Source organism: Neovison vison, chromosome 7 (assembly GCF_020171115.1).
Source record: "Neovison vison isolate M4711 chromosome 7, ASM_NN_V1, whole genome shotgun sequence".
Classification (NCBI taxonomy): domain Eukaryota; kingdom Metazoa; phylum Chordata; class Mammalia; order Carnivora; family Mustelidae; genus Neogale; species Neogale vison.
The window spans coordinates 203,040,189-203,060,881 of NC_058097.1; the positions used below are offsets into that span (position 1 = coordinate 203,040,189).

At 67.1% G+C, this 20,693-nt stretch overlaps 1 protein-coding gene across 1 annotated transcript; it reads right to left on the bottom strand.

Moving 5' to 3' along the window:
• Positions 1-278: 278 nt before the first annotated feature.
• MUC6 (mucin 6, oligomeric mucus/gel-forming) lies at positions 279-20,033 on the bottom strand. Its single transcript, XM_044260349.1, has 32 exons — positions 19,979-20,033; positions 19,034-19,096; positions 18,351-18,591; positions 18,155-18,281; positions 17,931-18,021; positions 17,749-17,858; positions 17,380-17,587; positions 17,117-17,239; positions 16,717-16,837; positions 16,471-16,609; positions 16,283-16,387; positions 16,092-16,164; positions 15,868-16,005; positions 15,494-15,655; positions 15,312-15,406; positions 15,089-15,218; positions 14,742-14,991; positions 14,604-14,656; positions 14,404-14,513; positions 13,753-13,904; positions 13,494-13,635; positions 13,304-13,414; positions 12,787-12,972; positions 12,471-12,710; positions 12,188-12,344; positions 11,936-12,076; positions 11,742-11,804; positions 11,267-11,299; positions 10,219-10,528; positions 2,409-9,388; positions 781-883; positions 279-456 (listed from the first exon to the last, which is right to left on the bottom strand). The coding sequence occupies exons 1-32, from the start codon at positions 20,031-20,033 to the stop codon at positions 279-281; spliced, it is 11,190 nt and encodes a 3,729-aa protein (XP_044116284.1).
• Positions 20,034-20,693: the final 660 nt, after the last annotated feature.

A 20,693-nucleotide genomic window follows, 5' to 3' on the forward strand; every position in this document is an offset into this window, starting at 1 on the left:
GAGGGAGGAGAGGCCTTCTTCGAAGTCCGGGAGGCTGTGGACAATCTGTGGGGATGGTCAGGAGGCCGCCAGTGTACTTCAGCTGGGCTTGGTCAGGGTCTGCGGCCCCTGCCTGGCAGCCCCCTTTCCCTCGGCTGCCCCGGCAGGTCACGTGCCAGGGCCCTGTGAGGTCTTGCCTTATGGAAGGAGAGGGGCTGCCAGGCACGGCCAGCCAGCGCCGGGAGGGGGTGTGGGTGGTGGGAGCGCTGCTTTGCCCTCACGCCGGGGGGCCGTGTCCCCTAGCCCCCACAGTGCTGTGGGCTGCATGCACAGCTGCTGAACATCTGTAGGGTGAGCACCAGCTGCCGGCCCTGCGCTGCAGGGTCCGGGCAGGGCAGCACAAACTGCTTCTGGTAGGAGTCGAGGGGTTCGCAGCAGCTGCACTGGGTCTCCGGCTGGCTCGTGGGGATGTCAAAGCTGCAAAGAAGCAGGAGCCAGGAGGCTGGGTCAGGGCCGCTGCCCCAGGAGTGGGTGCTCCTGGATGTCCCGGACCACTCCAGAGAGAAGGGTGGGTCCCAAGTTCCCAGGAGGGGCCTTCGGGCCTGCCCTACCCCCCTGGCCCTCGCTGCCCTCCCCGGCTCTGAGGCAGTCGGCGGGGGTCTGCCTTTGCCTTCCGCAGCTGTGATGGAGGTAGGCTGCTGGCCAGGGCGACCCGACTGCTTGGGAGCTTTCCCCTGGGTGGGGCAGGCTCTGCGTGTCCGGCCCAGCCCTGTGGGGAGGCTGCTTGGGACCGGCACTCACCTCGTCGAGGAGGCACAGAAGCCCTCACAGCGGGTCACGGTCACGTTGGCAGTGCACCCTCGGTAGGTGACCTCCTGCTGCAGCTGCTTCACGTCGCAGACGCCTGGGCGAGAGAGATGCGGTCGGACGCCAGGCCAGGGCGTGGCTGCGGCTGACAGACCTGCCGCCCGGCACAGGACCCGGCCAGGGGGATGAACGTGGCTCGGTTGGGTCAAGCCTTGTCCCGGCCGCGCTAACCTCGGACCTCAGAGCTCTGCATGGGAACAGACGCTGATGGGCTGTTCCTCCTGAGACCTGGGTACCCTGGGAGTCCCCCCAGGTCAAGAGTTTTCTGAGCTCTGGTGGGCAACCCTCAGGCCCCTCCTCTCGTGGTCCAGCAGCAGCCTGTGGGCCTCTCTGGCCTGTTGGAGCCAGAGCCTGCCGGAGGGATGGGGGCAGGGTCTGCACATGCGTGGGGGGGATGGATGGCGCCCCAGGAGCTCCCTGCAGGGGTCTGTGCTCTTGGAGGGGCGGGGTGTGCACCGGCTGGAGACCTTTGTCTGCTTGGCGAGCTGCCTCAGCCGGCCTGGCATGAGGAGCTGCCCGTGGAGAGATGGAGTGAAACAGTGAAGGCGTTCCTGAGCAGACGGCCCAGTTTGCCTGCGTGGCTGCTGGAGGAGGGGACAGGAGGGCCGTCTCCATGGGTCCCCGTGGCCCTCAGCTGTCCTCCTCTGACCCTGTCTCCTGCTTCTGCTCCCGCGCCCCTTGTCTGCTCACGGGCAGCCTGTGCCTGGCCCGTCTCCCAGGAGGACGTTCGTCACTATGGACAGGCCTGCCTGGGGGACGTGTGAGGGGTAACCCACAGTATAGTGCAGCGAGCACCTGGAGGGGAGGGGACGGGTGTCTCTCGAGCACGGTGCGGGGCAGGAAAATGCGGAGGCCTCGGCTGCTCATCCTGCCTGCCACCAGTGCCGTCCGGGGGGACACTTGTAGTTACGGCCCTTCCTTTTTCTCTCTCCGTTTCCTCAGGCAGGGCAATACCTGAGATGGGAACCCTGCCGTCCCCGAACTCCTGTGAGCTCCCGAAGGGACAGCTGTGGAGGGCTTCTGAGGGAGCTGGCTCGCCGGGAGGCCGGGACGATGGCAGGGCATGGGCGGGCCAGGCGCGGGGCTGGCGTGCAGGCCCAGGTGACGGAAAGGGTGCCCCAAGGGGAGGCCACGCACCCACTGTGGCCAGACGGCAGTGTCTGAAGAGAGGTGTGTAGAGAGGCGTGGGGAGAGGAGGAGGCAGCTAACGGGAGGCTGCGAGAACTGTCCTAAGGACTGGGGGACACACAGAAGAGGGAGGCGTGGCGCAGTCCCTGCCTGCTGGGGGATGTGGTCTTCACCGATGCCAGGAGGACGTGGGGATGCTCCGAGGGATGACTGTGGCCTCAGGTCTGAGCTTAGGGTGCTGTCTGCCTGCTGGCCTCAGGAGAATGAAGGCTTCAAGGGGAAGAAAGCAGGTCACACGCAGGATGACCAGGGAGCTCCTGTCTGGGGCACGCACGTCGGGCTGGGACTACGGCACAGTGAGGAACAGGCTAGGAGGCAGGAGCACAGCCCAGAAGGGGATCAGGCAGTGCGGGAGGACAGGGAAAGGCAGGGACTCTGGGGGAGGGCACGATCGTGCTCTCCAGACTGAGGATGCATAGCCGGAAGATGCGGGGCACCGAGGTCGTGAGGTGGGCGAGAGTCCGGCCCCTTACCTGGAGAGCCGGACGTGGCTGTCACCTGAGAGGAAATGGATGGTGCCCCAGGAGACAAGGACCCCGTGGAATGGAGGGATGAGCTTCCGTGGACAGAGGTCAGGCTGGCGAGGGTCACGGTGCTTGAAACTCCAGTGCTACTAGGTTGTCCAGTGGTGAGGTTAGTGACGGGAGAAGTCAGGATGGCTGTCACCCCCACGGTGGAAGAAAAGAGACTGGATGGAGGGATTCGGGTGGTGAGGGTCGTAGACTGGGAGGTGGTAGACAGGGAGGAGAGGGTGTGGGAGATGGGGGTGCTGGGTGTCGTCCTGGGCAAGGAAGGAACAATGTTGGTGCTGCCCAGGGGGCCAGGAGTCCGATCCAGGGGAGGCGTGGGGGATCGAGAGGAGGGGGAGAAGGCGGGGGTGGGCGGGGAAGACACAGAGGACAGCGTGGGAGTGGAGGCGTCTGGGGACGAAACAAAGGAAGAAAAGGAGACGACACTCGCTGTGCCTGGGGAGTGTCGGGAGCTGGAAGTGTGACCAGTGGAGCTGGAGCTTGTGGCCAGTGCGGATGGAGACGAGCCCGTGGGTCTGGCCGTGGAGGGAAAATTAGAGGTCACCTGGTGCGTTGGGGTGAGGGGTTGGTCGGTAGTGGGAGTCACGGAGGACGTGGTGGAGGGTGCCACGTGGGTGGAGAGGGTGGTCTCGGGGACCGATGGGGTGAGTATGGCTGTGGTCGTCCGGAAGGAAGTCCCCAAGGGGGGACCTGTCGTGTGGGCGGTGTTGGGGACAGGGGGAGTGGGTGTGGAATGAGACGTGTGTGGCGTGTGTCGCTGGATCGTGGACTCCGTGGCCGTGGCGGTGTGAGTCACGGAGGTCATAGTTCCCGTGGCTGGTGGTTGGTGGGAGACGGTGGGCTTGGGGGCAGATGAGGTTTCATGGTGGATGGGTGCGGAAGGGTAGGTTTCTCTGGACGTGGAGGTTTTGGCTGTGCTGACGGAGTTCGGGGTATGTGTGGTCCGAGTGAGTGGCGGGGTCGTGTGCGTGGGCTGTGTGCCCGTGATGGGGACGTGCGGGGACGGCGACGAGGAGCCCGTGGGTCTGGCCGTGGAGGGGGAAGTAGGGGTCTCCGGGTGCGTTGGTGTGAGGAGTCGGTGGGTTGTGGGAGTCACGGAGGACGTGGTGGAGGGTGCCACGTGGGTGGAGAGGGTGATTTCGGGGCCCGATGGGGTGGGTAAGTCTGTGGTCGTCCGGAAGGTTGTCCCCAAGGGGGGACCTGTCGTGTGGGCGGTGTTGGGGACAGGGGGAGTGGGTCTGGAATGAGACGTGTGTGGCGTGTGTCGCTGGATCGTGGACTCCGTGGCCGTGGCGGTGTGAGTCTCAGAGGTCAGGGTTCCCGTGGCCGGTGGATGGTGTGAGACGGTGGGCTTGGGGGCAGATGAGGTTTCATGGTGGATGGGTATGGAAGGGTAGGACTCCCAGGACGTGGAGGTTTTGGCTGTGCTGACAGAGTTCGGGGTGTGCGTGGTCCGAGTGAGTGGCGGGGTCGTGTGCGTGGGCTGTGTGCCCGTGATGGGGATGTGTGGGGACGGAGATGAGGAGCCCATGGGTCTGGCCGTTGAGGCGTACGTCGGAATCTCCGGGTGCATTGTGGTGATGAGTCGGTGGGTTGTGGGAGTCACGGAGGATGTGGTGGAGGGTGCCACGTGGGTGGAGAGGGTGCTTTCGGGGCGCGATGGCGTGGGTAAGGCTGTGGTCGTCCGGAAGGAAGTCCCCAAGGGGGGACCTGTCGTGTGGGCGCTGTTGGGGACAGGGGGAGTGGGTGTGGAATGAGACGTGTGTGGCGTGTGTCGCTTGCTGGTGGACTCCGTGGCCGTGGCGGTGTGAGTCACGGACGTCACAGTTCCCGTGGCTGGTGGTTGGTGGGAGACGGTGGGCTTGGGGGCAGATGAGGTTTCATGGTGGATGGGTGCGGAAGGGTAGGTCTCTCCGGACGTGGTGGTTTTGGCTGTGCTGACGGAGGTCAGGGTATGTGTGGTCCGAGTGAGTGGCGGGGTCGTGTGCGTGGGCTGTGTGCCTGTGATGGGGACGTGCGGGGACGGCGACGAGGAGCCTGTGGGTCTGGCCGTGGCGGGCGAAGTAGGGGTCCCCGGGTGCGTTGGTGTGAGGAGTCGGTGGGTAGTGGGAGTCACGGAGGACGTGGTGGAGGCTGCCACGTGGGTGGAGAGGGTGCTTTCGGGGCGCGATGGGGTGGGGAAGGCTGCGGTCGTCCGGAAGGAAGTCCCAGAGGGGGGACCTGTCGTGTGGGCGGTGTTGGGGACAGGGGTCGTTTGTGCGGAGTGAGATGTGTGTGGCGTGTGTCGCTTGCTGGTGGACTCCGTGGCCGTGGTGGTGTGAGTCACGGAGGTCACAGTTCCCGTGGCTGGTGGTTGGTGGGAGACGGTGGGCTTGGGGGCAGATGAGGTTTCATGGTGGATGGGTGCGGAAGGGTAGGTCTCTCCGGACGTGGTGGTTTTGCCTGTGCTGACAGAGTTCGGGGTGTGTGTGGTCCGAGTGAGTGGCGGAGTCGTGTGCGTGGCCTGTGTGCCCGTGATGGGGACGTGCGGGGACGGCGACGAGGAGCCTGTGGGTCTGGCCGTGGCGGGCGAAGTAGGGGTCCCCGGGTGCGTTGGTGTGAGGAGTCGGTGGGTAGTGGGCGTCACGGAGGACGTGGTGGAGGGTGCCACGTGGGTGGAGAGGGTGCTTTCGGGGCGCGATGGCGTGGGTAAGGCTGTGGTTGTCCGGAAGGAAGTCCCCGAGGGGGGACCTGTCGTGTGGGCGCTGTTGGGGACAGGGGTCGTTTGTGCGGAGTGAGATGTGTGCGGCGTGTGTCGCTTGCTGGTGGACTCCGTGGCCGTGGCGGTGTGAGTTATGGACGTCACGGTTCCTGTGCCCGGTGGTTGGTGGGAGACGGTGGGCTTGGTGGCAGATGAGGTTTCATGGTGGATGGGTGCGGAAGGGTAGGTTTCTCTGGACGTGGAGGTTTTGGCTGTGCTGACGGAGTTCGGGGTATGTGTGGTCCGAGTGAGTGGTGGGGTCATGTGCGTGGGCTGTGTGCCCGTGATGGGGACATGAGGTGACGGGGACAAGGAGCCCGTGGGTCTGGCCGTGGAGGGGGAAGTAGGGGTCTCCGGATGCGTTGGTGTGAGGAGTCGGTGGGTAGTGGGAGTCACGGAGGACGTGGTGGAGGCTGCCACGTGGGTGGAGAGGGTGCTTTCGGGGCGCGATGGGGTGGGGAAGGCTGCGGTCGTCCGGAAGGAAGTCCCCGAGGGGGGACCTGTCGTGTGGGCCGTGTTGGGGACAGGGGTCGTTTGTGCGGAGTGAGATGTGTGCGTTGTGTGTCGCTTGCTGGTGGACTCCGTGGCCGTGGTGGTGTGAGTCACGGAGGTCACAGTTCCCGTGGCTGGTGGTTGGTGGGAGACGGTGGGCTTGGGGGCAGATGAGGTTTCATGGTGGATGGGTGCGGAAGGGTAGGACTCCCAGGACGTGGAGGTTTTGCCTGTGCTGACGGAGTTCGGGGTGTGCGTGGTCCGAGTGAGTGGCGGAGTCGTGTACGTGGGCTGTGTCCCTGTGATGGGGACGTTTGGGGACGGCGACGAGGAGCCTGTGGGTATGGCCGTGGCGGGTGAAGTAGGGGTCCCTGGGTGCGTTGGTGTGAGGAGTCGGTGGGTAGTGGGAGTCACGGAGGACGTGGTGGAGGGTGCCACGTGGGTGGAGAGGGTGCTTTCGGGGCGCGATGGCGTGGGTAAGGCTGTGGTTGTCCGGAAGGAAGTCCCCGAGGGGGGACCTGTCGTGTGGGCGCTGTTGGGGACAGGGGTCGTTTGTGCGGAGTGAGATGTGTGCGGCGTGTGTCGCTTGCTGGTGGACTCCGTGGCCGTGGCGGTGTGAGTTATGGACGTCACGGTTCCTGTGCCCGGTGGTTGGTGGGAGACGGTGGGCTTGGTGGCAGATGAGGTTTCATGGTGGATGGGTGCGGAAGGGTAGGTTTCTCTGGACGTGGAGGTTTTGGCTGTGCTGACGGAGTTAGGTGTGTGCGTGGTCCGAGTGAGTGGTGGGGTCATGTGTGTGGGCTGTGTGCCCGTGATGGGGACATGAGGTGACGGGGACAAGGAGCCCGTGGGTCTGGCCGTGGAGGGGGAAGTAGGGGTCTCCGGATGCGTTGGTGTGAGGAGTCGGTGGGTAGTGGGAGTCACGGAGGACGTGGTGGAGGCTGCCACGTGGGTGGAGAGGGTGCTTTCGGGGCGCGATGGGGTGGGGAAGGCTGCGGTCGTCCGGAAGGAAGTCCCAGAGGGGGGACCTGTCGTGTGGGCGGTGTTGGGGACAGGGGTCGTTTGTGCGGAGTGAGATGTGTGCGGCGTGTGTCGCTTGCTTGTGGACTCCGTGGCTGTGGCGGTGTGAGTCACGGACGTCATGGTTCCTGTGCCCGGTGGTTGGTGGGAGACGGTGGGCTTGGTGGTAGATGAGGTTTCATGGTGGATGGGTGCGGAAGGGTAGGTCTCCCAGGACGTGGAGGTTTTGGCTGTGCTGACAGAGTTCGGGATGTGCGTGGTCCGAGTGAGTGGCGGGGTCGTGTGCGTGGGCTGTGTGCCCGTGATGGGGACGTGTGGGGACGGAGATGAGGAGCCCATGGGTCTGGCCGTGGAGGCGTACGTCGGAATCTCCGGGTGCATTGTGGTGATGAGTCGGTGGGTTGTGGGAGTCACGGAGGATGTGGTGGAGGGTGCCACGTGGGTGGAGAGGGTGCTTTCGGGGCGCGATGGCGTGGGTAAGGCTGTGGTCGTCCGGAAGGAAGTCCCCAAGGGGGGACCTGTCGTGTGGGCGGTGTTGGGGACAGGGGCAGTGGGTCTGGAATGAGACGTGTGTGGCGTGTGTCGCTGGATCGTGGACTCTGTGGCCGTGGCGGTGTGTGTCACGGACGTCACGGTTCCTGTGGCCGGTGGTTGGTGGGAGACGGTGGGCTTGGAGGTAGATGAGGTTTCATGGTGGATGGGTGCGGAAGGGTAGGTCTCCCAGGATGTGGAGGTTTTGGCTGTGCTGACGGAGTTCGGGGTATGTGTGGTTCGAGTGAGTGGCGGGGTCGTGTGCGTGGGCTGTGTTCCCGTGATGGGGACGTGCGGGGACGGCGACGAGGAGCCTGTGGGTCTGGCCGTGGCGGGCGAAGTAGGGGTCCCCGGGTGCGTTGGTGTGAGGAGTCGGTGGGTAGTGGGAGTCACGGAGGACGTGGTGGAGGGTGCCACGTGGGTGGAGAGGGTGATTTCGGGGCGCGATGGGGTGGGTAAGGCTGTGGTCGTCCGGAAGGAAGTCCCCGAGGGGGGACCTGTCGTGTGGGCCGTGTTGGGGACAGGGGTCGTTTGTGCGGAGTGAGATGTGTGCGTTGTGTGTCGCTTGCTGGTGGACTCCGTGGCCGTGGTGGTGTGAGTCACGGAGGTCAGGGTTCCTGTGGCCGGTGGTTGGTGGGAGACGGTGGGCTTGGGGGCAGATGAGGTTTCATGGTGGATGGGTGCGGAAGGGTAGGTTTCTCTGGACGTGGAGGTTTTGGCTGTGCTGACGGAGTTCGGGGTATGTGTGGTCCGAGTGAGTGGCGGGGTCGTGTGCGTGGGCTGTGTGCCCGTGATGGGGACGTGCGGGGACGGCGACGAGGAGCCCGTGGGTCTGGCCGTGGAGGGGGAAGTAGGGGTCTCCGGGTGCGTTGGTGTGAGGAGTCGGTGGGTTGTGGGAGTCACGGAGGACGTGGTGGAGGGTGCCACGTGGGTGGAGAGGGTGATTTCGGGGCCCGATGGGGTGGGTAAGTCTGTGGTCGTCCGGAAGGTTGTCCCCAAGGGGGGACCTGTCGTGTGGGCGGTGTTGGTGACAGGGGGAGTGGGTCTGGAATGAGACGTGTGTGGCGTGTGTCGCTGGATCGTGGACTCCGTGGCCGTGGCGGTGTGAGTCTCGGAGGTCAGGGTTCCCGTGGCCGGTGGTTGGTGGGAGACGGTGGGCTTGGGGGCAGATGAGGTTTCATGGTGGATGGGTGCGGAAGGGTAGGTCTCCCAGGACGTGGAGGTTTTGGCTGTGCTGACAGAGTTCGGGGTGTGCGTGGTCCGAGTGAGTGGCGGGGTCGTGTGCGTGGGCTGTGTGCCCGTGATGGGGATGTGTGGGGACGGAGATGAGGAGCCCATGGGTCTGGCCGTGGAGGCGTACGTCGGAATCTCCGGGTGCATTGTGGTGATGAGTCGGTGGGTTGTGGGAGTCACGGAGGATGTGGTGGAGGGTGCCACGTGGGTGGAGAGGGTGCTTTCGGGGACCGATGGGGTGGGTAAGGCTGTGGTCGTCCGGAAGGAAGTACCCAAGGGGGGACCTGTCGTGTGGGCGGTGTTGGGGACAGGGGCAGTGGGTCTGGAATGAGACGTGTGTGGCGTGTGTCGCTTGCTGGTGGACTCTGTGGCCGTGGCGGTGTGTGTCACGGACGTCACGGTTCCTGTGGCCGGTGGTTGGTGGGAGACGGTGGGCTTGGAGGTAGATGAGGTTTCATGGTGGATGGGTGCGGAAGGGTAGGTCTCCCAGGATGTGGAGGTTTTGGCTGTGCTGACGGAGTTCGGGGTGTGCGTGGTCCGAGTGAGTGGCGGGGTCGTGTACGTGGGCTGTGTTCCCGTGATGGGGACGTGCGGGGACGGCGACGAGGAGCCTGTGGGTCTGGCCGTGGCGGGCGAAGTAGGGGTCCCCGGGTGCGTTGGTGTGAGGAGTCGGTGGGTAGTGGGAGTCACGGAGGACGTGGTGGAGGGTGCCACGTGGGTGGAGAGGGTGCTTTCGGGGCGCGATGGCGTGGGTAAGGCTGTGGTCGTCCGGAAGGAAGTACCCAAGGGGGGACCTGTCGTGTGGGCGCTGTTGGGCACAGGGGGCATGGATGTGGACTGTGGAGTCAGGGCTTCGTGTGGCCTGCTTGGAGTGGCTTTTCCTTGTGTGGTCCTCAAGGGCGCGTGGGTCGAGTGCTGTGTGGGGGTCGTGTGGTCGCTATTGTCGCTGCTGGTGCTGTCCCGGGACGACATTCCTTGTGTGTGTTGTGTCCGTCCGGTCTCATGAGCGGTTGGGGTCCTCGTGTGAGTCGTGGCTGCTGTGGAAACATCGTTTGTCAGTTTGTCCTGTTGCTTCTGAACGCGCACTGGCGATCCACGCTTCCTGTCCCCTGTGCCTGCCTGTGACCCTACTCCCCCGGGCTTCTCACATCCCCGACGGTGATGTCCAGTTCTCGGAGTGTGTCTGTCATGCATTTCGTTGTGGGTGTTTTCGCTCCTCCTTTCGGCACAGTTGTCAGTGCTCACTGTCGTCCCTTCTCTATGGCCCTGGGTGGCACCTGTGCCTTTCCGTACTCTCAGGTTCTTTCTCTCTGTTTTTCTTTGTTTTTTTTTTTTTTTTTTTTTTCTCTGTTTTTCTCTGCTCTGTTCTCTGTTTTTCTCTCAATGCCCTGGGAAGCCTGGGGTTGTGTTGCCTTCTCTGAGGGTGTGGGGAGTGTGCGCTACGTGCATTGTGAGCTGTGGTATGGCTTTGGGTCTGTGGTCGCGTGCGATGGGGTGGTTGCGGTGGGTTGGGGCCCTGGGGCTGTGGTCGTGGGAAGTTGGGTGATGTGTCGCTGGTGCTGTGAGCTTGGGGTTGTGGCTTGGCGCACGGCACATTTTGGCCCATTGTGGTCCGTGCAGCGCCATGCCGGCCCCTACAGCTTTGGTGCGTTGCAGGCATATGTGCTCTGCCCCTTTTTGGGGACAGGCACGAGGGTGTGCTTACTTGGTGGGGGTCGTGTAGAGGTTTCTGAAGTTTCTGGGGTCCGTGGAAAAGCCGTGCTGTGCTCTGTGGACTGAGCTGTCGATCGCGTCACTGAGCTGAGTGTGGATGCCGTGGACTTCGTTGTGGCCCCTGTCACCGTGGGTCCTGTGGCCGTGGACTTGAGGGTGACCGTTGGGGCTGGTTCCGACGTGGGCCGTATGGTGATGGCAGGGATGGTTCGAGGTGACTCTGCAGGGAGCAGTGCTCAGAACATTCCTCTAGAGCCCGTGTACTTTCCCCCGGGCCCGGGCCCCCTGCCCCCCGACCGCCAACAGCCCCGGCCGCCCTGGCTCAAGTGGTGTCGCTGCTGTTCTCCAGGACCCTGTGCTCACGGGGCGCTGCCTCTCCGTCCACCCGGCCTTGGTAACAGAATAGACGGCTTGTTCCGCTGTGGTTTCTGGGCTGCTGGCAGGGGTTCTGCCGGGTGGGACGGGCTGGGCTCCCAGGGCTTCTCTAGGTGACCTGTGCTACGTGCTTTCTCTCACTCGTGTCATTAGCAAAGAACGGTCCCGTGCTGCGACCAGTTACCCTCAGAAAAAGGCTTTCCCGGAAACCAAGCCCTGGTCCGCAGCACGGGGCTCTGGGGTACGAGTGAGCTCCGTGGCGCGTTGTCTGGGGGGGGGGTGCCCGTCCCCTGCCCTCACCTAAGCCCCGGTCAAGCGTGTTGTTCTCCCTGGCTACCTGGGGCTGGGCGCTATTGCGGGCCCCTTCCCCTCTGCCGCGCCCTCCGTGCAGAGCGGCCCCAGGGGCGGGCCAGACTCCGTCCCTGCCCCGTCCCACACCCGGGGTCCGGCGCCGCAGGGACAGCAGTGTCGGCGGCCAGGACCCTGGGCACCGCAGTGCCCGAGAGGCGCAGCCTGGGCTGGCCGGGGGCTGTCCCGCCGAGCCAGGGCAGGGCTGGCGTAGGCCTGCTTCACCGTGGCACCTAGTGTGTGCAATCACCTGTGCTGGGCCTCGGCGTGCTGGGCGGCGGCCCTGCAAGGAGAGGAGCCGTCAGGAGCGCTGCCCCTCGCCCTGCTGAGGACCCCGGGGGGTGGAGCCTCCATGGGGGGGCCTGGGCCCCTGCTCCTGGTCTTCACCCCCATCTTTTCCCTGTCCCGACCCCCCATCAGGCAGCACCCGGGGGACCTGGTGCTGAGTCCCCAGCAGGTTGTGTGCCCACACGTCCCAGCTGGCTGGTGCGGGGCCGGGGCCGGGGGTCTGCCCTGTGGCTAGCGACTGGGGCGGAGAGTGGAGGCTGTTGCCTTTCCTGCTTCTGCTGCCCTGGCCCAGGTTGCCGGGGTTCCCAGGAGGCTCCGCACCCCGGGGCACAGCCCTGCGGAGGGGGCTGCCGGGAAGGAGGCTGGAAGTGTGTGTGGGCTGGCAGCTCCTGCTGGAGGCTGGTGGGAGTGGGTGCTGGGTGGCCCGCGGAGCTTACTGCAAGGGGTGCAGGTCCCCGTGCCGTGGTCGAAATACTCGTGCTGGGAACAGTTGTAGCAGCCTGGAGAGGAGGGGTCCAGAAGGTGATGGGGACGCCCCCGTTGCCCGGGTCTGGTCCCTCCGCTCTGTGTCCACCCCCAGCCCCCGTCTGTGCCCGAAGCCTGGGCGCAGGGCTCCCTGCTGGGCCCGTACCTTCGGTGTTGCTGTCTGGGACGCTCTGTGGGTACCCGGGGCAGAGGCATGGCTGGTAGTGCCACACGCAGTCGGCCTCCTGGTCGTACTGGTACCCGCCGTGTCCCGGAGCGTGCGTGTTGTAGAAGTCGCAGTACACAGCTGGGAGAAGGGCTCCTGTCAGGCCCTCGGTGCGCAGGTCGGGGGTTCCGAACCCGCACCTGTGCCTGCCCCAGCGTGTGTGGTCCTAGGGACAGGGGCGGGGCCACTCACGGCAGAAGTCGGGGGTCCTCCAGTCCACACACACGCCTTTGTCCAGGCAGGCCTTGGCGTAGGCGGCCACCGCGTCACACAGGCAGTCACAGTCGCCGCTGGTGTCACAGCCACACGCGTCTCGCACACAGGCTTCGTAGTAGGGCAGATGGTACACCTGCGAGAGCCGGCTGTCAGCGCCGCCGGTGCCTCGTGCCGGGCGCCGGGGAGCCGGGGAGCCGGGCGCCGGGACGTGGGGAGGCGGGGCAGCGGGGCGCCGGCCGCGGGGGCCGGGGCGGCACACCTGGCTGTGGCAGGCGGCGAAGGTGGGGCTGTTGATGATGGCGCACTTGCGCGTCGCCCAGCTGCGGCGGAAGGCGTTGAGGCTGCAGGGGTCCAGCGCCAGGCCGGCGTCCCCGCACAGTGGGCTGTCCTTCCACGAGTTCACAAATTCCAGTTCGCCGGACGCCACGTAGCTGCTGCGCGTCTCGAAGTCGTCCTTCATGTTCCCGTTGTCGTTGCCGCACAGGCCGCACAGGGCACCCTGTGGGGGAGCTGGCGTCAGGCCGGGCGCTGCCCCTGCCCGTGGGAGGGCCCGGGCCCCGGGGCGAGGCCGGTACCTGGCTGCCGCGCGTGACGCTGATGGAGACGGTCATGCGTCTGTTCCAGATGAGGGTCAGGTTGTAGCGGCTGCCGACGGCGACGTCCAGCACCAGGTGCAGGGGGCCGGTGGCCACCCGCAGCCCCACCTGCGGGTCTTCCCCGCGGACCGTGTAGTTTCTGTCCGCCAGCACGACGGACACACCCTGTGGGGCGGGGCGGTCACGCGGCTGCTGGCCCCAGGCTCTGCGGCCCCGGCCCACGTTCTCTGCGGCAGGCGGAGCGCGTGGGCCGGGCCTGCCCGGGCCGCCTCTCTGCTGGGGGCCTCTCCTCTAGACACTGGGGTTGGCAGAACATTCCAGAAAATGGTGGAAACTGCACCAAGGGCTGAGGGGGAGGCTTCTGGGAGAAGCCCTTCCCATCGCACAGCTGTCCAGCCCCAGGAGACACGGCTGCCTGCCCTGCGGACGGGTGATCTGGGGGCACCCAGAGGCCGGGACGTGGGGCTCTGGGGGCTGGGGTGCCCGGCCCACTCACCCCCAGGAAGATCTTGATGGCCCGGGAGCAGGTGACGCCTGACTTTCCACACACGACATTCTCCGTCAGGACCGTGAAGCTGGGCTGCGAGTGGTTGGTCCCACAGCCGTCCTGTGGGGACACAGGCGCTGAGGAGGGGCCCACCTGCTGGCCCCTGGGCCCCTGCCCCCATGGCCTGGGCAGGCCTTACCGTGGCCAGGATGTACCCACAGCTGCCATCGAACAGGAAGCGCTGGCCGTCGAAGGTGACCACGTGGCCCTCCCCGTAGAGTGTGCAGGTAGAGGGGCAGCGGGCACTCTGCCAGCACGTCCACTGGCCCCCGGAGCAGGTGCTGTGGACAGAGGGGGCTGTCGGTGGCTGCACATGCATTCCCATTGGACCGGGGTCTTGCTGGGGGGCCCAAGGGACAGGCCCAGGCCACCAGGGGCTCCAGGCAGGTGTGGCTTACCATGTCTTACAGTCGGTGTGGAGCTCTGCGCCCCGGGGGTAGGAGACCCCTGCAAACTCACACGGACATTCCTCGGGGGGTACGCAGTGCCCGGTGGCGTTCTCGTAGAGCCCCTTGGCACAGACGCAGCCAGGCTCACACTTGGTGGGTACCTGCAGGGAGGGGGTCAGTGGCCCTGGGAGGGTGGCTTTGCCGGCAGTCGCCCTCTCCCCGGGCCTCTCTGAGACCCTTAGGGCTCCCCCCGGTCTGTTCCCTGCGTGCCTCCTGCTCCAGGCCTCGCTCTTAGCGGGGCCACGAGGCACGTTCTGGTGCCTCTGGGTCACTCCTGAGCTGTTGTGTCCCCTCTCCAGGTGGTGGGGGCTTGGTCCACAGTCCTCAGGGCCTCCCTGGCTGCCAGCACACGCCCCCTCCAGCCCCTGGCTGCCAGGACCCTTCTGACCCTCCCAGCCTGGTTTGGGCACCAGCCACCCTCATCACAGGGCAATGGGGACAGTGGGACAGCGGGACAGCGGGCCCGGCCTCCCTGGGGAGTTTGTGAAAATCTCTCCATGGGGAGGTCCTGGGGGCGGCGTCCACGACCAACCGGCCACCCCACCCAGCGGGGAGCGCCCTCTGGGAAGCGCCGTGGGCCTCACTCAGCCCAGGCCTTACGCAGGGGGTGCCGGTGGCCAGCCTCTGACACGTGGGGGCACAGGCTGCCCCAAATGTTCTCTCTGACGACTCGTCACAGGACTGGAAGGTCTTGGGGGCTGAGCAGGTAGCTGCAGGGAGGGGGGCAGAGCTGGGGTGAGGGGCTCGGAGGGACCACTGCACCGGGCAGTCCAGGCCCCGGCCTCAGGGCAGCTACATACCCAGGAGCACTTGTGGGCGCCCGGGGCAGCTCAGCCTGCCGTTGACACAGTAGCTGCAAGAGGAGGCCTGTGAGCGTGCTGGCCACGGGCTGGGGGCTGCAGGCAGGGGGGCCGGCCCCCGGGGAGCCCCACGCTCACCAGATGGCGCCGTTGACCATGGTGGACTGGTCCGCCGGGATGAGCTTGCTGCCGTCCAGGAGGCAGGGGCACTGGGCCTTGCGCACGCACTGGGCCTTGTGGTTGAGGTAGGTGCCCTCGGGGCAGGCGCAGCCGTCCATGGGCACGGCGCTCGGGTGGCACTCGGCCGCGTGGTCCGACAGTGATAGGCATGTGCGGCCGCAGGCCCTGATGTCGTCGCCGAACGTCTGGTTGCCCGTGCAGGGGGTGGCTGTGGGGGGACTGGGGGTCAGGCCCTCGGGGTGCTGGTGGGACCGGGCGGGTGTCTGCTAGTGCCCCGCGCCCCCCCTGCCCCCTCCGGCACGCACTGCAGTTGACGCTGTCCCTCCAGCCCCGCAGGAGGCTGCCGTGGGTGGCACACGCGCGGGCGTAGTCACTCAGGGCGGCGCACACGTGGGGGAGGGTCTCCTCGTAGTTGCAGGCCTGGTACACGCACCTCTGCGGTGGACACGGCGTGGTAGCTGGGTATCCAGCCCCCAGCCCCCGGTGCCCGCCCCCCGGTGCCCCCCCCGGCCCGCGGGCCCTGCCCACCTTGTAGAAGGGCCTGGGGTTCACGGTGGCGTGGCAGCTCTGGAACACGGTGCCGTCCCTCACCAGCACCGAGCAGTGGGTCTCTGCACACACCTCTGCGGGGACGGGGGAGGCGTGGGTGTCTCGCGTGCCTGGCCTGGGCCTCACGCCCACCCGCAGGCCTCCCAGGGCCCCGCACTCACTGTTGAGCTGGCTCATGGAGCAGGGGTCTATCTCACGCTCCAGCGAGGCCGGGCAGTTCCCCGTCCGCCAGGAGTCCACGAAGAGCGGGGCGGTGCCCTCCACGACGCCCGCGCTGGTCATGAAGTCGTCCGTCGTGTCCCCGTTGAAGGTGCCACAGAGCCCTGCACCGGCCGGGCCGTGAGGGGGGCCAGCCTGAGCTCCTGCCCCACCCTGTACTCCGAAGCCCCTGTCTTCCTGTCACCATGCCCGGGACACAAGGCTGTCACTGGCCCCTCCGAGGGCCAGCCTGCGGTCACGAGTGCTGGATGGGAAGGACTCTGTTGGGCTCTTTCTGTGCTGTGGCCACGCTGGGCAGGGACGGGGAAGGGCTCACCTCTGGTCTGGCCTCTGAACCGGGGCCCGACGGTGACATACGCCTGGAACACGGGCTCCAGCTGCACCACGAGCTCCAGCCCGAAGGTGGTGGTCATCTGGAGGTGGGTGGACGTCTGCCTGAAGACCGTGATGTTGCCTGGGGGGAGACGGGCTTAGGAAGCAGGCTGCGTTGGGGCCCGGCCCGGTGAGGTCGTAGGTGCTGGGCAGGGGCTGAGGACGTACGAGTCTTGTATGGTAGCCACTTGGTGTTCCCGCTGTTGGTGAGGACCTCGTCCCGAGAAATCACGATTTTGTCCTAGAGAGAGGGTGGCTTGAGTCACGGGGGTGCCGAGAACAGGGGGAGGCCTCCCCTCCGCCGGCCCGGCGGGACACAGTGGGAAGGGGCCCAAGGCGGCGTGGTGGGGGGGCCTTACTTCTCCGGACACGTAGATGACGGCAGCTAGGGCAGTCTCCGAGTGAGAGTATCCAGACTTGTCGTACGAGGCCACGAGGGAGCCCCCACCAGGGAGCTGCGGGCTCTGGAGGGGGGTGGTGAGGCTTAGTCCAGGGGTCTGGGGGTGCTTCTCAGGCCCCACCCCACCCCGGGAGCCACGTGTCCCACCTGGAGGAGGATGTAGGTGCAGGCGCCGTGGAAGCGATACGGCCGGGCGTCGAATGTGGTGACGAAGGAGCTGCCTTCCAGGGAGCAGCGCCCGGGGCAGGGCTGCTCTGTGCACACCCAGTGGCCCAGGGAGCAGCGGCTGCAGGCGGGGACTGGCTTACCCAGACGGCACCCCCAGAGGCGGCTGGGCCGAGGCTGCCCCAGGACCCCCCGTGACCCCTCGCTCCCTCCTGCCTTTGCCCTTACCAAGTCCGGCAGGCGGCTGTCACCACTTCCCCGGGGGCGTGGGCCACACCGTGGAGCACGCAGGGACACTGGGCAACCGGCACGCAGGTATGGTTTTTGGAGACGTCATCCAGAACCGTACCTGTAGGACACAGGTTTCCTGGGCCCGTGGCTTGGTGCCCTCCCAGCAGCCCCTGCCCTTGCAGCTTCACGCCCCCGAGCCACTGTGCCCAGACCCACACGCTGCCCCTAGTTGGGTCAAGTCCCACGCCTTCCAGGGCCACCCATCTCTGCCCTGCTGCAGGGCCTTCCCTCCCCTGGGGTGAGTCGGGCCTGGCCGACTCGTGCTGGAGTTGGGTCGGGGCCTCCCCTCTGTCTCTAGGTGAGTTCCGAGGGGTCCCGGGGCTGCGGTTTCCCTGACCTTCAGGACAGAAGCAGCCGAAGGTGCAGAAGCTAGAGCAGGTGTGCTGTGGGTTGGAGCAGGTCCTGGCGCAGGCCGCGCCGCACTCCTGGTACACCTGGTTGGCCGGGCACGGGCCCACGGCTGTAGGCACACAGGGGCTCTGAGACAGGGCCCCGGGCGGGGGGGGGGGGCGCCGGCCCCCTGCCCCGCCCCCTCCCCAGTCTCCTTCCAGCTCCCAGGCAAGGTTCCCGGCCCTCCCCGCTGCCTGCCCCAGGACTCACAGCAGAGGCCGGGGCGCCGCCAGTGGCTGACGGGCTGGCCGGCCATGCTGCAGCGGCGGGAGTACTCGGACAGCGAGGCACAGGCGCAGTCCCGCCTGCCCTGCGGCGCGCACTCGGCCATGTCCGCCTGGCAGCTCAGCACGAAAGGCTCTTTGGGCACGCTGCACTCGGGGGCCACCTGGGTCAGCAGCTGGGCGCAAGTCTGGGCCTGGCCAGAGGACCACGCGGGGTCACGGGGGCCAGGGCCGCCTCCCATGCCGGCCGGAGACCCTGTCCCACCCCGGGGGCCAGCCACAAGCACCGACCTCCCCGCCCACCACCACCACCACCCCCGGCCCGTGGCTCAGGGGCCCCTGCGGCCTGACATACGTGCTCTGCCTGTGGGGCCCGGGGCCTGGGGACCGGCGTGGAGGTGCAGATCTCGTTGGGGTCGTCCAGCCTCTGGAGGGCGGCATACGTGTGGGGTTCCAGCGGTTTGCCTGGGGAGGGGGTTGGGTGCGGTCAGCACAGCGGCCGGGGCCGCGGGGGCTCTGGGCCCGGCCCCCACCTACCTTCCTCGCTCAGGAACTCGTCGGTCTGCTTGCCGTTGAAGTCCCCGCAGAGGCCACACAGCTTGCCCATGTGCCGCTTCTCGACCAGCACCTGCGGGCGGGCGGGCAGTGCTGTCAGAGCGCCCCGGGAACTTGCCCAGCAAGGTGCCCAGAGCCACCGTCGGAGCCCAGGCCCACGGCCGGACTCGGGACCCCCCCGCCTCCCCGACGGCCGGCGTCCTCACCAGCAGGTGACTGCCTGGGCCCCACGTGACCACCAGCTCCAGCTCGAGCTGCTTGGCCACCAGCTGCACGCTCCGGCCGAACGGTGTGATCTGGAGCCCGGTGCTGCTGTAGGGTAGGCTGACGACCCTGCGGGGGCACAGTGGTCAGGGGCCACCCCCTTGGCTCCCAGCCTCCCAGCCCAGCCACGTGGCCTACCCCACATCCTTCACGGAGATGACCGCCTTCTGCACGGTGACCGCGGAGGCTCCCAGCTCCACAATGATCCGGGAGATGTTCCCGCTGGGCCCACGCCGTAGCTGGACACTGAAGGTGGGTGATGTGTCCTCGCAGGTGGCCGCAAAGACGTAGTTGCAGGTCCCCAGGAAGTCATACGCGTGGCCGTCGAACGTGGAGAAGTGGCCGGCCCCCCAGGTGGAGCACCAGCCCTTGTCTGGGGCTGTGGAGATCGTGGGCAGCGTCTTGGAGCCCTGTGTCCCCCCCAACCCCCGCCGGCTGGTGGGGCAGGTGTGGGAGTCCTCACCCCACGAGCTGGGCCCTTGGGGAGTTCATGCTCGTTTCCCAAGTTCCAGGCACCCCGGGTTGGGCAGGAAAGAGCCTCTTCCCCTAGGGCGAGCCCCATTGCAGGCGGGGTCTGCTCCCCACCCCCAGGCCTTACAGGAGCTCAGCCCTGCCCTGCCTGGGGTCTGTGGGATGCCTGTGGCAGCTCGGCTCCTGCCCAGGGCCCCCCACCCTCCGGGAAGCCCGGCTAGTTTTCCTTCTGGGCGAGGGGCCGCTGGAGTTGCCTCATGGAAATCTCCAGCATGGCCACTCCGTGGTAGGGCCGCGACACAGGGGCTCTGCGTGACTCTGGAGGACGGGAGGCTGCCTGTGGCCCTCACCTGTGGGTGGGGAGTCCTGCAGCCTCCGGAGGTCTGGGCGTACAGAGGACATTTTGTTTAGACCTGTGTGGACAGGGGCTGTGGTCAGCGCTGGGACCGCCTGCTCCTGCCCTGCCCGCGGTGTGCAGCGTGTGGGCCCAGAGCAAAGGGGTGGGGAGGGCAGCATTGGCCGTGGGGCTGACCCGGCTCTGGCTGTGCGCTTCACCCTCTCACTGGCTGGGTTCAGCGCCTCCGCTGTCCAGAGCTGGGCCCGTCTGCGAGCCCAGAATGGCAGGGCGTGGCGCGTGGGGGGTGGAAGGGTCGGCAATTGCTGGTGTTGGAGGGGTGGAGAGGCCCCTGGGCGGCGGGGGAGAGGGTGAGCCTCTGTCTCCCCATCGGCCGGTCCTCTGAGTGGAGTTGGGAGAGGAGCCCCGGGCCCGCTGCGCGCCCTACTCCGCCGGCCCAAGCACAACTGGCCGACACAGAGCGGCCCCTTCTGCCCCCGCCCCCGCCCCCCGCCCGCTCCAGGGGTCTGTGGTTCTTGTGGACCACAGGCGGGAGGGGCCCTGCTCGGGGAGGGGCCTGGCGGGCTTTTGAGCAAGAGGCCACGGGAGACCTGGGGAAAGGTGTGCGGCCACCTGACAGCACAGGGCTGGGGTTGGCGTGCGGCTGTCCTAGCTGTCCTTCTGTCTGGCTGCATCCCACCCCCCGAGTTCCCAGGATGAGGTCTGAGCCTCCCCAGGGGATATCTCCCTCTATCGGGCTCTGAAAGTGGCTGTTTTCCTGCTTCCTCCTTCCTAGACAGCCCTGGGAGCGAGGTGACCGTTGCCAGAGAAATGGCCAGGCAACGTCAGTCCTGTGACTGCGGAGGCGGGAATCACGACTTCACTGGCGACTCGAGGGCGGCTGGAGAGGGGAGGACTTGCCCGTGGGTCACTGCCTCCCTACCCCTCCTCCCGGCCTCACTGTGGTCCCGGCACTCCCATCCTGCAGACCCGCGCGGGGCCCCCGGTTCGGCCATGACTCCCACCCGGCCCTCGGGGGTCCTGACCCTGCCCGCTCCCCCACTCTGCTCGGCGGTGTTTTTGGGTCTCCGGGTGATGTCAGGGAACAGGGAAAATAGCCGGCTGCCAAGGGGGGTCCTCGGGTGGGGCGGGAGGCGCACAGGCTTCCAGCGGGCCAGTGACCCTTGCCCTTGTGCCCCCTCCCCCTCCCACGTGTGCGCCACGTGGGTCCCTGTCTCTGCCGGTCCTCAGCTCACGACCCACCCCAGGACGCTTCCCGCGGCCTCCACCACCCGCCCCCAGTGGCTTCACGGCTCTACTTGCAGTGGCTCCTCTGCGGGCTTTCCGGGCGCCGGCCTCAGGCTCGCGTGTCTCCGGCTGTCAGAACGCTGCCGGCCCCTGCCCAGCCCCCTGCCGAGCCCCCTGCCGGCGGCGGCGCTCCAGGGACCAGCCAAGGGGCGCTGTGTACCTCCCGCTCGGAATGTCAGGACAAGTGCGGAGTCCCTGGCCCCACGGGGCCCGCAAGGTGGCCTGGTCCGCCTCCTCCAGCCCTTCCCAGCCCCGGGACAGGCCAGCGACTGCCGGAGCTTGCGCTGTTCCCCCTGCGCGCTTGGCTGCCCTGCATGCCCTGGCCGGCGGGCTCTGCCCTCCACCTGCCTCAAGCTCCAGGCCCCCGG